We start from the raw sequence: 20,853 nt of genomic DNA, 5'->3' as shown, positions 1-20,853 counted from the left end.
TCTGCGGGTTTTTTTCCTAGATTTTTTCTCTACTTTGGGCCCTCATATTATTAGTTATTAACATAATCTCGTTAACCTCGTGAGAAAAGCGCGCTGCGTCTAACCTTCCTCTTTCGAATGAGCCCTCACACAGCCCACAATTTGTTCTAATAAGGTCAAACAACGTTTAGTACGAAACCCATGTTTCGACCCCTTTTTCTAGTAATATTCTAGGTATTTTCTAGTTACAAATCGAGGGTAGACTAGCCCCTTAAGGGGCTAGTCTACCCTCGATTTGTAACTAGAAAATTACTAGAATCTTACTAGATTTTGGGTCGAAAATATGGGTTTCGTACTAAACGTTGTTTGACCTTATTAGAACAAATTGTGGGCTGTGTGAGGGCTCATTCGAAAGAGGAAGAATAGACGCAGCGCGCTTTTCTCACGAGGTTAACGAGATTATGTTAATAATTAATAATATGAGGGCCCAAAGTCGAGAAAAAATCTAGGAAAAAAATCCGCAGATTTCAATGCATTTTCTGTCTCTAATAGACTTTTTTGACTTATGAGATGAGAAAAGCGCGCTGCGTTGAACCTTCCTCTTTCCAATGAGCCCTCACCCAGCTCAAAATATGCTCGTATAAGGTCAAACAACGTTTAGTTCCGAACCCATTCTTTCTAGTAAGATTCTAGTTATTTGCTAGATATTTGCTATTTACTAGAATCTTACTAGATTTTGGGTCGAAAAAATGGGTTCGGAACTAAACGTTGTTTGACCTTATACGAGCATATTTTGAGCTGGGTGAGGGCTCATTCGAAAGAGGAAGGTTCAACGCAGCGCGCTTTTCTCATCTCATAAGTCAAAAAAGTCTATTAGAGACAGAAAATGCATTGAAATCTGCGGATTTTTTTCCTAGATTTTTTCTCGACTTTGGGCCCTCATATTATTAGTTATTAACATAATCTCGTTAACCTCGTGAGAAAAGCGCGCTGCGTCTATTCTTCCTCTTTCGAATGAGCCCTCACACAGCCCACAATTTGTTCTAATAAGGTCAAACAACGTTTAGTACGAAACCCATATTTTCGACCCAAAATCTAGTAAGATTCTAGTAATTTTCTAGTTACAAATCGAGGGTAGACTAGCCCCTTAAGGGGGTAGTCCACCCTGGATTTGTAACTAGAAAATACCTAGAATATTACTAGAAAAATGGCTCGAAACATGGGTTTGCTGGTTTTCAGTTAGTGTCCTTATTTGAGCAAATTTTGGGCTGGGTGAGGGCTCATTCGAAAGAGGAAGGTTCACCGCAGGGGGCTCTGGTCATGAGGTTAACGAGAATATGTTTATATCTAATAATATTAGTGTCCAAAGTAGAGTAAACATCTAGGAAAAAAAACCAGCAGATTTCAATGCATTTTTCTGTCTCCAAAAGTCTTTTTGGCTGATGGGATGACCAGAGCCCCCTGCGGTGAACCTTCCTCTTTCGAATGAGCCCTCACCCAGCCCAAAATTTGCTCAAATGAGGACACTAACTGAAAACCAGGAAACCCATGTTTTCGACCTAAAATCTAGTAAGATCCTAGTAAATAGCAAATATCTAGCAAATAACTAGAATCTTACTAGAAAAATGGCTCGAAACATGGGTTTCCTGGTTTTCAGTTAGTGTCCTCATTTGAGCAAATTTTGGGCTGGGTGAGGGCTCATTCGAAAGAGGAAGGTTCACCGCAGGGGGCTCTGGTCATCCCATCAGCCAAAAAGACTTTTGGAGACAGAAAAATGCATTGAAATCTGCTGGTTTTTTTTCCTAGATGTTTACTCTACTTTGGACACTAATATTATTAGATATAAACATATTCTCGTTAACCTCATGACCAGAGCCCCCTGCGGTGAACCTTCCTCTTTCGAATGAGCCCTCACCCAGCCCAAAATTTGCTCAAATAAGGACACTAACTGAAAACCAGCAAACCCATGTTTCGAGCCATTTTTCTAGTAATATTCTAGGTATTTTCTAGTTACAAATCCAGGGTGGACTACCCCCTTAAGGGGGTAGTCTACCCTCGATTTGTAACTAGAAAGGAACTAGAATCTCACTAGAAAAATGGCTCGAAACATGGGTTTGCGCGAATCGGTTGTTTGTCCTTATTTGAGCTAATTGTGGGCTGGGTGAGGGCTCATTCGAAAGAGGAAGGTTCATCACACACGGGTCTGGTCATGATTTTAACGAGATTATGTTTATATCTAATAATATGAGTGTCCAAAGTAGAGTAAAAATCTAGGGAAAAAACCAGCAGATTTTAATGCATTTTTCTGTCTCCAAAAGACTTTTTGACTTATATTATGACCAGACCCGTGTGTGATGAACCATTCTCTTTAGAATGAGCCCTCAGCCAGCCCAAAATCTGCTCAAATAAGGACAAACAACCGATTCGCGCAGACCCACTTTTTCGATCGAAAATCTAGTAAGATTCTAGTTATTTGCTAGATATTTGCTATTTACTAGAATCTTACTAGATTTTCGATCGAAAAAGTGGGTCTGCGCGAATCGGTTGTTTGTCCTTATTTGAGCAGATTTTGGGCTGGGTGAGGGCTCATTCTAAAGAGGATGGTTCATCACACACGGGTCTGGTGATAATATAAGTCAAAAAGTCTTTTGGAGACAGAAAAATGCATTGAAATCTGCTGGTTTTTTTCCTAGATTTTTACTCTACTTTGGACACTCATATTATTAGATATAAACATAATCTCGTTAAAATCATGACCAGACCCGTGTGTGATGAACCTTCCTCTTTCGAATGAGCCCTCACCCAGCCCACAATTAGCTCAAATAAGGACAAACAACCGATTCGCGCAAACCCATGTTTCGAGCCATTTTTCTAGTGAGATTCTAGTTCCTTTCTAGTTACAAATCGAGGGTAGACTACCCCCTTAAGGGGGTAGTCCACCCTCGATTTGTAACTAGAAAATTACTAGAATCTTACTAGATTTTGGGTCGAAAATATGGGTTTCGTACTAAACGTTGTTTGACCTTATTAGAACAAATTGTGGGCTGTGTGAGGGCTCATTCGAAAGAGGAAGGTTAGACGCAGCGCGCTTTTCTCACGAGGTTAACGAGATTATGTTAATAATTAATAATATGAGGGCCCAAAGTCGAGAAAAAATCTAGGAAAAAAATCCGCAGATTTCAATGCATTTTCTGTCTCTAATAGACTTTTTTGACTTATGAGATGAGAAAAGCGCGCTGCGTTGAACCTTCCTCTTTCCAATGAGCCCTCACCCAGCTCAAAATATGCTCGTATAAGGTCAAACAACGTTTAGTTCCGAACCCATTCTTTCTAGTAAGATTCTAGTTATTTGCTAGATATTTGCTATTTACTAGAATCTTACTAGATTTTGGGTCGAAAAAATGGGTTCGGAACTAAACGTTGTTTGACCTTATACGAGCATATTTTGAGCTGGGTGAGGGCTCATTCGAAAGAGGAAGGTTCAACGCAGCGCGCTTTTCTCATCTCATAAGTCAAAAAAGTCTATTAGAGACAGAAAATGCATTGAAATCTGCGGATTTTTTTCCTAGATTTTTTCTCGACTTTGGGCCCTCATATTATTAGTTATTAACATAATCTCGTTAACCTCGTGAGAAAAGCGCGCTGCGTCTATTCTTCCTCTTTCGAATGAGCCCTCACACAGCCCACAATTTGTTCTAATAAGGTCAAACAACGTTTAGTACGAAACCCATATTTTCGACCCAAAATCTAGTAAGATTCTAGTAATTTTCTAGTTACAAATCGAGGGTAGACTAGCCCCTTAAGGGGGTAGTCCACCCTGGATTTGTAACTAGAAAATACCTAGAATATTACTAGAAAAATGGCTCGAAACATGGGTTTGCTGGTTTTCAGTTAGTGTCCTTATTTGAGCAAATTTTGGGCTGGGTGAGGGCTCATTCGAAAGAGGAAGGTTCACCGCAGGGGGCTCTGGTCATGAGGTTAACGAGAATATGTTTATATCTAATAATATTAGTGTCCAAAGTAGAGTAAACATCTAGGAAAAAAAACCAGCAGATTTCAATGCATTTTTCTGTCTCCAAAAGTCTTTTTGGCTGATGGGATGACCAGAGCCCCCTGCGGTGAACCTTCCTCTTTCGAATGAGCCCTCACCCAGCCCAAAATTTGCTCAAATGAGGACACTAACTGAAAACCAGGAAACCCATGTTTTCGACCTAAAATCTAGTAAGATCCTAGTAAATAGCAAATATCTAGCAAATAACTAGAATCTTACTAGAAAAATGGCTCGAAACATGGGTTTCCTGGTTTTCAGTTAGTGTCCTCATTTGAGCAAATTTTGGGCTGGGTGAGGGCTCATTCGAAAGAGGAAGGTTCACCGCAGGGGGCTCTGGTCATCCCATCAGCCAAAAAGACTTTTGGAGACAGAAAAATGCATTGAAATCTGCTGGTTTTTTTTCCTAGATGTTTACTCTACTTTGGACACTAATATTATTAGATATAAACATATTCTCGTTAACCTCATGACCAGAGCCCCCTGCGGTGAACCTTCCTCTTTCGAATGAGCCCTCACCCAGCCCAAAATTTGCTCAAATAAGGACACTAACTGAAAACCAGCAAACCCATGTTTCGAGCCATTTTTCTAGTAATATTCTAGGTATTTTCTAGTTACAAATCCAGGGTGGACTACCCCCTTAAGGGGGTAGTCTACCCTCGATTTGTAACTAGAAAGGAACTAGAATCTCACTAGAAAAATGGCTCGAAACATGGGTTTGCGCGAATCGGTTGTTTGTCCTTATTTGAGCTAATTGTGGGCTGGGTGAGGGCTCATTCGAAAGAGGAAGGTTCATCACACACGGGTCTGGTCATGATTTTAACGAGATTATGTTTATATCTAATAATATGAGTGTCCAAAGTAGAGTAAAAATCTAGGGAAAAAACCAGCAGATTTTAATGCATTTTTCTGTCTCCAAAAGACTTTTTGACTTATATTATGACCAGACCCGTGTGTGATGAACCATTCTCTTTAGAATGAGCCCTCAGCCAGCCCAAAATCTGCTCAAATAAGGACAAACAACCGATTCGCGCAGACCCACTTTTTCGATCGAAAATCTAGTAAGATTCTAGTTATTTGCTAGATATTTGCTATTTACTAGAATCTTACTAGATTTTCGATCGAAAAAGTGGGTCTGCGCGAATCGGTTGTTTGTCCTTATTTGAGCAGATTTTGGGCTGGGTGAGGGCTCATTCTAAAGAGGATGGTTCATCACACACGGGTCTGGTGATAATATAAGTCAAAAAGTCTTTTGGAGACAGAAAAATGCATTGAAATCTGCTGGTTTTTTTCCTAGATTTTTACTCTACTTTGGACACTCATATTATTAGATATAAACATAATCTCGTTAAAATCATGACCAGACCCGTGTGTGATGAACCTTCCTCTTTCGAATGAGCCCTCACCCAGCCCACAATTAGCTCAAATAAGGACAAACAACCGATTCGCGCAAACCCATGTTTCGAGCCATTTTTCTAGTGAGATTCTAGTTCCTTTCTAGTTACAAATCGAGGGTAGACTACCCCCTTAAGGGGGTAGTCCACCCTCGATTTGTAACTAGAAAATTACTAGAATCTTACTAGATTTTGGGTCGAAAATATGGGTTTCGTACTAAACGTTGTTTGACCTTATTAGAACAAATTGTGGGCTGTGTGAGGGCTCATTCGAAAGAGGAAGGTTAGACGCAGCGCGCTTTTCTCACGAGGTTAACGAGATTATGTTAATAATTAATAATATGAGGGCCCAAAGTAGAGAAAAAATCTAGGAAAAAAATCCGCAGATTTCAATGCATTTTCTGTCTCTAAAAGACTTTTTTGGCTTATGAGATGAGAAAAGCGCGCTGCGTTGAACCTTCCTCTTTCGAATGAGCCCTCACACAGCTCAAAATATGCTCGTATAAGGTCAAACAACGTTTAGTTCCGAACCCATTCTTTCTAGTAAGATTCTAGTTATTTGCTAGATATTTGCTATTTACTAGAATCTTACTAGATTTTGGGTCGAAAAAATGGGTTCGGAACTAAACGTTGTTTGACCTTATACGAGCATATTTTGAGCTGTGTGAGGGCTCATTCGAAAGAGGAAGGTTCAACGCAGCGCGCTTTTCTCATCTCATAAGCCAAAAAAGTCTTTTAGAGACAGAAAATGCATTGAAATCTGCGGATTTTTTTCCTAGATTTTTTCTCTACTTTGGGCCCTCATATTATTAATTATTAACATAATCTCGTTAACCTCGTGAGAAAAGCGCGCTGCGTCTAACCTTCCTCTTTCGAATGAGCCCTCACACAGCCCACAATTTGTTCTAATAAGGTCAAACAACGTTTAGTACGAAACCCATATTTTCGACCCAAAATCTAGTAAGATTCTAGTAATTTTCTAGTTACAAATCGAGGGTAGACTACCCCCTTAAGGGGGTAGTCTACCCTCGATTTGTAACTAGAAAGGAACTAGAATCTTACTAGAAAAATGGCTCGAAACATGGGTTTGCGCGCTGTCGGTTTTCGTCCTTATTTGAGCAAAGTTTGGGCTGAGTGAGGGCTTATTCTAAAGAGGAAGGTTAAACACACTGCGCTCTGGTTACGAGGTTAACGAGATTATGTTTATAACTAATAATATGAGGGCCGAAAGTAGAGAAAAAGTCTAGGAAAATAACCAGCAGATTTCAATGCATTTTTCTGTCTCCAAAAGACTTTATGACTTATGAGATAACCAGGGCGCAGCGCGTTGAACCTTCCTCTTTAGAATGAGCCCTCACACAGCCCAAACTTTGCTCAAATAAGGACAAAAACCGACAGCGCGCAGACCCACTTTTTCGATCGAAAATCTGGTAAGATTCTAGTTATTTGCTAGATATTTGCTATTTACTAGGATCTCACTAGATTTTGGGTCCGAAAAAGTGGGTCTGCGCGCTGTCGGTTTTTGTCCTTATTTGAGCAAAGTTTGGGCTGTGTGAGGGCTCATTCTAAAGAGGAAGGTTCAACGCGCTGCGCCCTGGTCATCTCATAAGTCATAAAGTCTTTTGGAGACAGAAAAATGCATTGAAATGTGCTGGTTTTTTTTCCTAGATTTTTTCTCTACTTTGGGCCCTCATATTATTAGTTATAAACATAATCTCGTTAACCTCGTAACCAGGGCGCAGTGTGTTTAACCTTCCTCTTTAGAATAAGCCCTCATCCAGCCCACAATTAGCTCAAATAAGGACGAAAACCGACAGCGCGCAAACCCATGTTTCGAGCCATTTTTCTAGTAAGATTCTAGTTCCTTTCTAGTTACAAATCGAGGGTAGACTACCCCCTTAAGGGGGTAGTCTACCCTGGATTTGTAACTAGAAAATACCTAGAATATTACTAGAAAAATGGCTCGAAACATGGGTTTGCTGGTTTTCAGTTAGTGTCCTTATTTGAGCAAATTTTGGACTGGGTGAGGGCTCATTCGAAAGAGGAAGGTTCACCGCAGGGGGCTCTGGTCATGAGGTTAACGAGAATATGTTTATATCTAATAATATTAGTGTCCAAAGTAGAGTAAACATCTAGGAAAAAAAACCAGCAGATTTCAATGCATTTTTCTGTCTCCAAAAGTCTTTTTGGCTGATGGGATGACCAGAGCCCCCTGCGGTGAACCTTCCTCTTTCGAATGAGCCCTCACCCAGCCCAAAATTTGCTCAAATGAGGACACTAACTGAAAACCAGGAAACCCATGTTTTCGACCCAAAATCTAGTAAGATCCTAGTAAATAGCAAATATCTAGCAAATACCTAGAATATTACTAGAAAAATGGCTCGAAACATGGGTTTGCTGGTTTTCAGTTAGTGTCCTCATTTGAGCAAATTTTGGGCTGGGTGAGGGCTCATTCGAAAGAGGAAGGTTCACCGCAGGGGGCTCTGGTCATCCCATCAGCCAAAAAGACTTTTGGAGACAGAAAAATGCATTGAAATCTGCTGGTTTTTTTTCCTAGATGTTTACTCTACTTTGGACACTAATATTATTAGATATAAACATATTCTCGTTAACCTCATGACCAGAGCCCCCTGCGGTGAACCTTCCTCTTTCGAATGAGCCCTCACCCAGCCCAAAATTTGCTCAAATAAGGACACTAACTGAAAACCAGCAAACCCATGTTTCGAGCCATTTTTCTAGTAATATTCTAGGTATTTTCTAGTTACAAATCCAGGGTGGACTACCCCCTTAAGGGGCTAGTCTACCCTCGATTTGTAACTAGAAAGGAACTAGAATCTTACTAGAAAAATGGCTCGAAACATGGGTTTGCGCGCTGTCGGTTTTCGTCCTTATTTGAGCAAAGTTTGGGCTGAGTGAGGGCTTATTCTAAAGAGGAAGGTTAAACACACTGCGCTCTGGTTACGAGGTTAACGAGATTATGTTTATAACTAATAATATGAGGGCCGAAAGTAGAGAAAAAGTCTAGGAAAATAACCAGCAGATTTCAATGCATTTTTCTGTCTCCAAAAGACTTTATGACTTATGAGATGACCAGAGCGCAGCGCGTTGAACCTTCCTCTTTAGAATGAGCCCTCACCCAGCCCAAACTTTGCTCAAATAAGGACAAAAACCTACAGCGCGCAGACCCAGGTTTCGGACCCAAAATCTAGTAAGATCCTAGTAAATAGCAAATATCTAGCAAATAACTAGAATCTTACCAGATTTTCGATCGAAAAAGTGGGTCTGCGCGCTGTCGGTTTTTGTCCTTATTTGAGCAAAGTTTGGACTGTGTGAGGGCTCATTCTAAAGAGGAAGGTTCAACGCGCTGCGCCCTGGTCATCTCATAAGTCATAAAGTCTTTTGGAGACAGAAAAATGCATTAAAATGTGCTGGTTTTTTTTCCTAGATTTTTTCTCTACTTTGGACACTAATATTATTAGTTATAAACATAATCTCGTTAACCTCGTAACCAGGGCGCAGTGTGTTTAACCTTCCTCTTTAGAATAAGCCCTCGCTCAGCCCAAAATTTTCTGAAATAAGGACGAAAACCGACAGCGCGCAAACCCATGTTTCGAGCCATTTTTCTAGTAATATTCTAGGTATTTTCTAGTTACAAATCGAGGGTAGACTACCCCCTTAAGGGGGTAGTCTACCCTCGATTTGTAACTAGAAAGGAACTAGAATCTCACTAGAAAAATGGCTCGAAACATGGGTTTGCGCGAATCGGTTGTTTGTCCTTATTTGAGCTAATTGTGGGCTGGGTGAGGGCTCATTCGAAAGAGGAAGGTTCATCACACACGGGTCTGGTCATGATTTTAACGAGATTATGTTTATATCTAATAATATGAGTGTCCAAAGTAGAGTAAAAATCTAGGAAAAAAACCAGCAGATTTCAATGCATTTTTCTGTCTCCAAAAGACTTTTTGACTTATATTATCACCAGACCCGTGTGTGATGAACCATCCTCTTTAGAATGAGCCCTCACCCAGCCCAAAATCTGCTCAAATAAGGACAAACAACCGATTCGCGCAGACCCACTTTTTCGATCGAAAATCTAGTAAGATTCTAGTAAATAGCAAATATCTAGCAAATAACTAGAATCTTACTAGATTTTCGATCGAAAAAGTGGGTCTGCGCGAATCGGTTGTTTGTCCTTATTTGAGCAGATTTTGGGCTGGCTGAGGGCTCATTCTAAAGAGAATGGTTCATCACACACGGGTCTGGTCATAATATAAGTCAAAAAGTCTTTTGGAGACAGAAAAATGCATTAAAATCTGCTGGTTTTTTCCCTAGATTTTTACTCTACTTTGGACACTCATATTATTAGATATAAACATAATCTCGTTAAAATCATGACCAGACCCGTGTGTGATGAACCTTCCTCTTTCGAATGAGCCCTCACCCAGCCCACAATTAGCTCAAATAAGGACAAACAACCGATTCGCGCAAACCCATGTTTCGAGCCATTTTTCTAGTGAGATTCTAGTTCCTTTCTAGTTACAAATCGAGGGTAGACTACCCCCTTAAGGGGCTAGTCTACCCTCGATTTGTAACTAGAAAATTACTAGAATCTTACTAGATTTTTGGTGGAAACATGAGTTTGCTGGTTTTCAGTTAGTGTCCTCATTTGAGCAAATTTTGGGCTGGGTGAGGGCTCATTCGAAAGAGGAAGGTTCACCGCAGGGGGCTCTGGTCATGAGGTTAACGAGAATATGTTTATATCTAATAATATTAGTGTCCAAAGTAGAGTAAAAATCTAGGAAAAAAACTAGCAGATTTCAATGCATTTTTCTGTCTCCAAAAGACTTTTTGACTAATGGGATGACCAGAGCCCCATGCGGTGAACCTTCCTCTTTCGAATGAGCCCTCACACAGCCCAAAATTTGCTCAAATAAGGACACTAACTGAAAACCAGCAAACCCATGTTTTCGACCCAAAATCTAGTAAGATCCTAGTAAATAGCAAATATCTAGCAAATAACTAGAATCTTACTAGAAAAATGGCTCGAAACATGGGTTTGCTGGTTTTCAGTTAGTGTCCTTATTTGAGCAAATTTTGGGCTGGGTGAGGGCTCATTCGAAAGAGGAAGGTTCACCGCATGGGGCTCTGGTCATCCCATTAGTCAAAAAGTCTTTTGGAGACAGAAAAATGCATTGAAATCTGCTGGTTTTTTTTCCTAGATTTTTACTCTACTTTGGACACTAATATTATTAGATATAAACATATTCTCGTTAACCTCATGACCAGAGCCCCCTGCGGTGAACCTTCCTCTTTCGAATGAGCCCTCACCCAGCCCAAAATTTGCTCAAATGAGGACACTAACTGAAAACCAGCAAACCCATGTTTCCACCAAAAATCTAGTAAGATTCTAGTAATTTTCTAGTTACAAATCGAGGGTATACTACCCCCTTATATTACTCGGGTACAATTGGGTACAATGCTTCACCAACAATTTATTACGTTGGTGATAACCAATAATATGGCATGGTTTGCAGCAGTTTGCAGTCAGTGATGAGATATCGTGCGCCAGTGATGCCAGAATCGGGGACGCGAGGACGCTTCCCCTCCAGCACAGGTTCCCCCTCTCTGACGGACCGTCCTCGCCGTAGCTTCTGCTGCGCACGCGCTACACACGAACGTACTTCTACTCTGCCCGTGTGAGTGCATGCTCGATTGCACACGCGCTACACAAACAAGCGTACCTCTACCATGTCCGTGTGACTACCTGCTCGACCGAACGCGTCGGCGACGCGTTCCTTCGATTTTCACTTCACCAATTTTCATGTTGCCGAAGTTTCGGAAGCACGAGTCGGAAAGTCGGGATCTGGAGACGGCGCGCATTTGAATCCCGGGACGGCGCGGCGCGGCGCGGTGCACATTTTGCTATAACTTTTGATCTAAAAAAGATATCGAAGCGAAATTTGGACTAAATTTAAAAAAAAAAACCGGGTTTAATGGTTAATCCTAAAATATGTTTTGTATTTCTTAAAAAATTTTTCTCGTTGATTTTTAAAGTTAAGGTAGTCCAGAAGGCCCCCAACACAAATTGATTTTTAGTCGAACCATGCTCAATAAACAATTACGAAAAAATTTATAAATATTAATTAAAATTAAATAAAAATTAAAATATTATAAATTATGCAGACATGTTTAAAAAAATTGAAAATCTCGAAACATTCGAAGAAAATGCATATTTCGTATTGAACTTTTCGAGATACCAGTTTTATAAAAATTCATTAGTCCGATATTATTGAAACAATTGTCCTTAATTTTTCTCAGAATTTTTTATAAATTGTATCGTTGTTAAAAAATCAAAATCAATTTTTTCGATATTTCTTTGTTGATGTATTATGTAATACTGAATATTTTTATAATCAGAAACATAATGTACAGACTTGATAATGCAATATAAAATATTTTATTTACGTTATATTTCAATATACATATGTGCATCACTCCTAACAATTTTGGTAATCACATAATTATTGTAACGACATTTTACATATATCAGGTCGTTAAGTATGAAACTAGACAAATAAAACACAAATTTCAAACACATTTGTCAAGTTTCATACATCTCCGGTTACGAAAATCGATTTTAAATGGTCCCTGCCTTTCTGTAACATAACAAAAAAAAATAATTAGTTAAAGTCATGATTGCAAAGTATAGAATAAAATATTAATGTATAACTTTATAGTATAGTTTATACTTATCTTTTCTTTGAAGTCATTCACTTGAATCTGCTAATATTGATTTTACGTTGTCCAGAAAGTCCACTCCAGCTGACACACACGCGATTTTGAATGGGCCTCTGCCTTTCTATAGCATAAAAAACACATAGTTAAAGTTATAATTATACAAAGTACACAATGAAATATTAATGTAATCATATACTTATCTTTTTTCTTTCAAGTCATTCTTGAATCTGCTAATATTGATTTTACGTTACCGCGATTTTAAATGGTCATCTGTCTTTCTACAACATAAAAAAAACACATAGTTAAAGTTATAAGTACAAAGTACTTACAGAATGAAATATTAATGTAACGATACACTTCGCTTTTCTTTGAAGTCATTCTTGAATCTGCTATTTCATTACCGCTGACACCCACGCGTTGCTATATTCAAAGAAAAAGTAGACCTAATTAAAATCGTAATTCTAATTGCAATCTTGTAGGACTCAATATAAATAGTAACGTATACTTACCTTTTTTCATCGATGAATATGGTCACTCACTAAAATAAATTCCTAATAAGATAAAAAAATGTTAAAAACCCATTAAAAAGTATTAAAAACGCGACAAAGAAACTGGAGGCTGTTTACTATAATAATAATAATAATAATAATAATAGTATTTTATTTCCCATTTCGGGGTACAAACGCGGACCTCCGTTCCGCTTACAAACTTCACCTTCCTTATCTCTTCATTCTTAACTTAAATTTACACTTAAACGCGAGAGAGAGAGAGAGCACACCGTTCACTCATTCCTCACACATTCTTCTTCACTCATTCACACACTCTGGACCCCCGGTTCCGCTGCTCATCCTTTCTCTCATCTCTTCCACTCTCTTCATCCATACTGGAGGCTGTTTACTATATGAACTAAACTATCGAACGATTAACGAAGAAAACACGACCTCACTAGTTCGTAAACGAGTGCAAAGTTAATTGTTTATAACTTTGCGAGGGCGATGAATTTTCATATAATGCTTTCCCGACATAAGGGACAAATGTCTGTCATCGACAGACATGGTGCGACTAGACTCCTGTCTAGCTTTCAAGGATGTGCGCACCACACACATGGAATTTAATAGGCCAGCGCCTATTTTATTCCTTTTTCGAGATTTTATGTCGGGAAGCAAAGAGAAAATTCGCTCGGCCTCGGCATTCGAGTGCGGAAGACATCTGACCGTGTTTATTAGAGAAGTTAAAAGGGGGAAACGAAGAACATGATTCGGGTCTGTTTGGTTACAAATGTCTACCCACATATCGTCAAAAGACAGATTCGACCATTGGTCCCTCTGCGACCGGAAAGTGCCGTAGTACAAAAAGTCCCACTCTTTTTGTAGATCTACGGCACTCCAATTCCCTAATTTATTAGCGACAGCTACGAGATTTTGAAAAGTTAAATCTCTGTCGCTGTTGAATAGGGAATCGGGCGATTTGAAGACCGTCAATTGTCTGAGGAAAATATCGTCATGAGGAAGACGATTTCTCAGTTCATTGCATAAGGTCACATAAAACCTTAAGCAATTTTTCTTTAAGGTGGACACCTCAACTTCCGCCATTCCATCCCTAACTGCCTCTTCCAAATAATCGTGGCATCTGGAACCAAACTCCACTTGATCTAGTGGAACTTGATTTGATTCCAACGAGAAATCTATCGCCCTCACCTCGCTAAGCCAATCTAAAAGCGCTGGTTTTAAAAACCTTTTCAAAAAAAATCGAAGCAACCTTGCTGAAGACGGTTGTAACTCCTGCACCAACGTTTTCCTACTTTGGAAGGAGGCGTTAAAACTATTCATAGCATCAAGGACATTTTCCAAAAAGAAGAAATATCCTTTGATGTCATATCTGCTCAGGAGCGAAGAAAATCTCCTAGCAGCTGCCGAGCCTTCCGAAAAGCTGTACTCGTTGAAAAATTTGACTGAAACGTCCCAAGTTTCTAAAAATTGTACCACAGTCAGATGCCTAGAAAGCCAGCGTGTGTCCGATAATTTGAGAATTTTCAAAGGACAGTTCTCATAACTCTCCTGAAATTGGCGATAAATAGCAGTCCGTTTAGGGCTGCTATGTATAAACGAAGGGACGCCACGAAGCAATTCGTCACACTCCGTTGGAAGTGTAGCACAAGCAGCACTTGCTGCCAGTGCTGCAGAATGACACACGCATGGCATTGTAATGACATGGGGATTCTTCTCAAGCAACTTACTCTTGAACGAAGAAAATCTCCCTCTCAGGAGTGAAGAAGAATGTGTGAGGAATGAGTGAACGGTGTGCTCTCTCTCTCTCTCTCGCGTTTAAGTGTAAATTTAAGTTAAGAATGAAGAGATAAGGAAGGTGAAGTTTGTAAGCGGAGCGGAGGTCCGCGTTTGTACCCCGAAATGGGAAATAAAATACTATTATTATTATTATTATTATTATTATAGTAAACAGCCTCCAGTTTCTTTGTCGCGTTTTTAATACTTTTTAATGGGTTTTTAACATTTTTTTATCTTATTAGGAATTTATTTTAGTGAGTGACCATATTCATCGATGAAAAAAGGTAAGTATACGTTACTATTTATATTGAGTCCTACAAGATTGCAATTAGAATTACGATTTTAATTAGGTCTACTTTTTCTTTGAATATAGCAACGCGTGGGTGTCAGCGGTAATGAAATAGCAGATTCAAGAATGACTTCAAAGAAAAGCGAAGTGTATCGTTACATTAATATTTCATTCTGTAAGTACTTTGTACTTATAACTTTAACTATGTGTTTTTTTTATGTTGTAGAAAGACAGATGACCATTTAAAATCGCGGTAACGTAAAATCAATATTAGCAGATTCAAGAATGACTTGAAAGAAAAAAGATAAGTATATGATTACATTAATATTTCATTGTGTACTTTGTATAATTATAACTTTAACTATGTGTTTTTTATGCTATAGAAAGGCAGAGGCCCATTCAAAATCGCGTGTGTGTCAGCTGGAGTGGACTTTCTGGACAACGTAAAATCAATATTAGCAGATTCAAGTGAATGACTTCAAAGAAAAGATAAGTATAAACTATACTATAAAGTTATACATTAATATTTTATTCTATACTTTGCAATCATGACTTTAACTAATTATTTTTTTTTTGTTATGTTACAGAAAGGCAGGGACCATTTAAAATCGATTTTCGTAACCGGAGATGTATGAAACTTGACAAATGTGTTTGAAATTTGTGTTTTATTTGTCTAGTTTCATACTTAACGACCTGATATATGTAAAATGTCGTTACAATAATTATGTGATTACCAAAATTGTTAGGAGTGATGCACATATGTATATTGAAATATAACGTAAATAAAATATTTTATATTGCATTATCAAGTCTGTACATTATGTTTCTGATTATAAAAATATTCAGTATTACATAATACATCAACAAAGAAATATCGAAAAAATTGATTTTGATTTTTTAACAACGATACAATTTATAAAAAATTCTGAGAAAAATTAAGGACAATTGTTTCAATAATATCGGACTAATGAATTTTTATAAAACTGGTATCTCGAAAAGTTCAATACGAAATATGCATTTTCTTCGAATGTTTCGAGATTTTCAATTTTTTTAAACATGTCTGCATAATTTATAATATTTTAATTTTTATTTAATTTTAATTAATATTTATAAATTTTTTCGTAATTGTTTATTGAGCATGGTTCGACTAAAAATCAATTTGTGTTGGGGGCCTTCTGGACTACCTTAACTTTAAAAATCAACGAGAAAAATTTTTTAAGAAATACAAAACATATTTTAGGATTAACCATTAAACCCGGTTTTTTTTTTTAAATTTAGTCCAAATTTCGCTTCGATATCTTTTTTAGATCAAAAGTTATAGCAAAATGTGCACCGCGCCGCGCCGCGCCGTCCCGGGATTCAAATGCGCGCCGTCTCCAGATCCCGACTTTCCGACTCGTGCTTCCGACACTTCGGCAACATGAAAATTGGTGAAGTGAAAATCGAAGGAACGCGTCGCCGACGCGTTCGGTCGAGCAGGTAGTCACACGGACATGGTAGAGGTACGCTTGTTTGTGTAGCGCGTGTGCAATCGAGCATGCACTCACACGGGCAGAGTAGAAGTACGTTCGTGTGTAGCGCGTGCGCAGCAGAAGCTACGGCGAGGACGGTCCGTCAGAGAGGGGGAACCTGTGCTGGAGGGGAAGCGTCCTCGCGTCCCCGATTCTGGCATCACTGTCGTGCGCTTCCACGGTACTGGGAAATGTGGGAAACTGCCATAAAACAATCCAGGACGAGACGACGGGACAAGCGGCTACGAATCTTTGATAAATTATTATTAATATTTCATTGACATACACATATTGTACATTCATTTTTCAAATTGCGAATTTAGGCGGCATGACCGAGGTCGCGCATGCGTGCGAAAAGTGCGCAATATCTCGTCGCTGTTTGCAAGTTACGTTACACAGTTGGCAGGAATATAGTTCCGATTTGCGCTCAAACACAATATTTGCGGACCAAGAAACTTGCAAGAAACTACCTATTTCAACGAAGATTCCTGAAAACCGTAATATTTCATCGTGCTTTTCGTACGCCGCAGTATATGCGATTTACAGAAAACGCGTATTCGAGGTTATGAAACATTCCAGTGATAACAACGCGAAAGCATGTTCCATGTTTTAGAATTTTAGACACACGTATTTAAATCGAAGCGTGAAAATGAAGTGGTCGCCGCAACAATTCACTCTGCCGATTTTGCTCGGCGTTTCCCTAACGAGCGTCAGCATCGCTGTGATATACTTGTTATACAAGAAGGTAAATTATTTCATACTATATATATATACTTAGCTTAATTCCCGTTGAAATTATTCATTTCTGCAGGTACGCCATTAATTTGATTTTAGCAATTAATCCCGAAGGATCTCCGGGATAAAAACATACTGCATACCAAATTTCAGCTTTCGTCGTAGACTTTTGTACCGTTACAGTTATGCATTTTAATTCGATTAATCCTTTGACTCAACAGGATGAAGAAGAGTCGATTTCCAGGAGGAATCACGTAGACATTCCAAAGAGAGTTTCGATAGAGTGTGAGGTACCCAGGCAATTCGTGCCTGCCATCATTGGAAGAGGCGGATCTGTAATAAAGGATGTGCAAAACAAGACAGGAACGCAGATAAATTTCAAGGAAGACAACCTCGAATGCCCTATGCGTATATGCATCATAAGAGGACCTTACGAGAACACGCAGCTGGCTCAGGAAGTAATCAGATCCATAATCGCAAATCAGCCTATTATCGAAACGTACGAGACATACGTACCATACAAGGTGTGCGCCAGAGTGCTGGGAAGGTATCCGGCGTATCCACGCGTAAAAGTAATCGCAGAAGGTGGCCACGCTCCTTACGCGCAAAGTAATTATTAAATCGAACCTCTTTGTGATTCTATCTTTGTAAAATATTGGGTCGGAACGAAAGTTAATAGCGTTTGTAAATTAAAATTGAGAGCTGAAATTCAGATATTTATTCAATAACATATTTTCCATTCTGTTCTATTGCTATTTGCCATTCTCGAGGTAACTTTTCTCGTGTTATTGAATAAATACCTTAATTTTATCTTTGATTCTTAATTTGAAAACGCTATGTACTTTCTTTTCAAGTCAATATTAACGACAGCGTTTTACTGATTTGCTGTAGATGCCGAGAGGAGGATTATAATAAAAGGAACTGCCGAGGAGATCGCTGCTGTTTTGTCGCAGATCGAGGAGAAGGTTCGAGAGTTTAGGGAGGAGAATGCGGACGAGGATGCTGCGAGGAAGAAGTCGTGTTCCAAATTGGAAACCTCTGCGTCGAAGCTGCCCGTTCAAACGACCGAGTCCTCGCAGTCCACCGAATCCCTGTCGCTGCAAGGTTCGCAGCGATACTGCAAATATTCCTAGAATTATCAATACAGAAGTGTTCGCAGTTTAATGCGTGTCGAATGTATGATTCGAGCACTTCTAATTTGTTCAAGAGTTAGTTGTCGCACTTGGAGGTAGATTCGCATAGTATGTACACGTAATTGTAGATCGTATAAATTGATTTCAGGCACCGACGGCACGATGGAAGTGTACGTGTCCGCAATGGACAGTCCCTCGAAGTTTTGGGTCCAAATTGTTGGCCGTGGAACCACGGCTCTGGACAAGTTAGTATCTGAAATGACGGCGTATTATGACAACGAAGACCACCGTAAATTACACAAACTGAAAGATGTAAGTGTACACGCTGCGTCGGCAATCTTCGCTTCGACAAATACTGTCGGCGACAAGATTAAAATGCGTGTAACACTTTGAAACAGATAGTAATGTTCCGCGAGCAGTTCTTTCTAAATTGTATATCGGTATTGTTCTGTTTTAGATCAAGCCGGGACAAGTGTGCGCAGCGAAGTTCAATTACGACGAACAGTGGTACAGGGCTAACGTGATCTCGGTTGCGCACGGTGATGGAGAGTGCGAGGTCTTCTTCATGGATTACGGAGACCACGATGTGATCGAGCTGGACAACGTCCTGGAGCTCCGAATGGACTTCGTGAGCTTGCGCGCGCAGGCGATGGAGTGTTGTTTGAATAACGTTAAACCGAGGTGAGCTTTAACGCTTCGCGACGTTTAAAGACTATATTTCTATATAAGAACTCTTTAAGACTGAGCTCTGGAGCTTCAAAGACTCGAGCTTTATACAACACTATTTCGCGTCGATGCGTTTTTTGGTTGGAGAAGCTGATGATAATCGTTCCGCTGTACTTTCTGTCGACATAGGGAGGGCGAATGGAGCATTCAGGCGTGCGACAAGTTCGCGGAGCTGACTTGGCTGGCTCAGTGGAACGTGCTCGTGGCTAAGATCGCGGGATACAAGGATCGCACTCGCAGCTACGGAGGCTCCAAGCGTGAAGTGACGGTCTACTGTCTCGATCTTTTCGACAGAAGCGACGATAAGGTATTTAGAGACAGCGAAGGAACAAAATCCCTTTTCATTGTTTCACTGAAGATGTTTCTTGGAATTTCCACAGGATATTAACGTCGCTTTGGAGCTGATAAACGAGGGTCTCGCGGACGCGGTGGAGCCTCTGTTGTTATCTAGTCGCCCCACGTCACGTCCTTCGTCAGCAGCGTCCGTAGAAAAGAAGACTCCGACGAGGAGTCCAGCGAAAATTTCACAGGAGATGGCTGACTCGAGTATCGAGATACTGTCAGAAACGTTGAACTGCACAACGGAGCTCGAAACGTCAGTGGAGGAAATATCTATGGCCACGCCGAAGGTGAGCGTTGATTCGTTTCCATTCATTTCAGAACAAAGAAACGAAGTTCCAGTGGGTGTCTTTAATGTTTCACAGAAGCCCATCGTCCTGATCGAAGAAATCGACCTCGTGACACCGGTGAGGAACGAGAAGGAGGAAGCTCATCGAGAGAATGGCAGTGGCGACTACTTGCGGAACGGAAGCAGCGGAGACCGGTACAGTAAATCCCACAATTCATCTTATAAGCTGAAGAACGTGGGCCGGATCGCCCCTGCTGGCTACGAGAGCGATCTCTCCGACGACCTGAACGACCTAGAACTGGGGTGAATCTACTTTCTCCAAATATCTGATAGTCGCTGTATCTTCGTCGAAGTAGAGAGCAACTCGACCGGTGTCTGCAAGATTGTGCCTTATCTTTTCGTCTCGCGTATTCTTCGTTTCCCAAACACCAATCCCAATATTACAGAGAAGTCTCGAGGCGTGCGAACAGTGCCGTAGAGGTTTTATTTTTCCGTCGCAATCGAATTGAACGCAGGCTTCGCTTCTCTTAAAATCCGTTACAATCCGTTAACATTTGTAGCAACTGTTATTAGGGTCTTTCCAACAGCTACGCGCGCGTAGAATTTCATTTTGGTTCTTTATAAGCTTGCCTCCGGTCGACACGAGTACTTTCTCGATTTATATTTCTCTTGTTTCGCTTACGAGGTTGAGCAAAGCTCGGTAGTGGCTCTAACGAAGTAACGCAAGTACTGGTAACAGCGATATTTAGTTCCTCGTGCTTCGATAATGTTAACGTATCCCGGTAAAGATTCTCGAAGTCAATCTGACGGTAACTTGGGAAGCTGGTGGGACACGAGTTTCTATTATTTATTGTTACAAGACAGAAAGATTTATTTTATACATTATTTTCACTACTTCGTTCCGTTTATTATCGTTAGAAGGAACACGTGTTCTCAGAGCTGTGCGAGAGTCGATTTTATGATACGACGGTGTTATGTGTAGTTCGAACATTTCTCAGGTCGGGAATCTCCTATTTTTCTATCACGAAATACGTATATAGATTGTATAGAGTATTGAAAATCGTTGAAGCGTGTTTTATACGGACAAATCTTTTTTATACCTAACGAATACATACTTAAACTTAAATGGGACACATGTGCGCGCAGGAACATGCTCCACACCGAACGAGACGTTGCATTTTAAACGGTTTCGTGTTAGGCTTGTCGTAAACACCGCACTAGTTATAGGCGCAAGTATTTAACAGTTTAAGAAACGCAGGAAGAACCTGTGGAGATGTATATTTTTTTGTAAAATAAAAGATCGATGCTGTTCTACGACTTGTTGCTCAACAGACTAGAGCTAAACTGCTTCGGTAGTTCGTAGTCTAGCTTTTTACTAGTTTGGTAA

General features: G+C 39.9%; 1 protein-coding gene across 2 annotated transcripts; it reads left to right on the top strand.

The window, feature by feature from the left end:
* Positions 1-16,412: 16,412 nt before the first annotated feature.
* On the top strand, positions 16,413-20,780 carry Papi (tudor and KH domain containing protein papi). Of its 2 annotated transcripts, XM_076440011.1 has the most exons (9): positions 16,413-16,741; positions 16,858-16,989; positions 17,201-17,588; positions 17,871-18,083; positions 18,261-18,424; positions 18,570-18,793; positions 18,968-19,145; positions 19,219-19,467; positions 19,543-20,780. In XM_076440011.1, the coding sequence occupies exons 1-9, from the start codon at positions 16,589-16,591 to the stop codon at positions 19,771-19,773; spliced, it is 1,932 nt and encodes a 643-aa protein (XP_076296126.1). In that variant the 5' UTR covers positions 16,413-16,588; the 3' UTR covers positions 19,774-20,780. The 2 variants fall into 2 exon arrangements, with proteins under 2 accessions (XP_076296126.1, XP_076296127.1); XM_076440012.1 differs by having other exon boundaries at positions 16,601-16,989.
* Positions 20,781-20,853: the final 73 nt, after the last annotated feature.

This window comes from Lasioglossum baleicum, chromosome 16 (assembly GCF_051020765.1).
Source record: "Lasioglossum baleicum chromosome 16, iyLasBale1, whole genome shotgun sequence".
NCBI lineage: Eukaryota > Metazoa > Arthropoda > Insecta > Hymenoptera > Halictidae > Lasioglossum > Lasioglossum baleicum.
Note: the sequence above shows the minus strand (reverse complement) of the source record. Positions and strands in the feature narration are given on the sequence as shown.

Excerpts from the sequence above, each read along its gene's own strand:
- Papi (XM_076440011.1), top strand. The coding sequence starts at position 16,589 with ATGCGTGCGAAAAGTGCGCAATATCTCGTCGCTGTTTGCAAGTTACGT. Across the intron at positions 17,589-17,870 it reads CCACGCTCCTTACGCGCAAA|ATGCCGAGAGGAGGATTATA; the intron begins GTAATTATTAAA and ends GATTTGCTGTAG. Across the intron at positions 18,794-18,967 it reads TTGAATAACGTTAAACCGAG|GGAGGGCGAATGGAGCATTC; the intron begins GTGAGCTTTAAC and ends CTGTCGACATAG.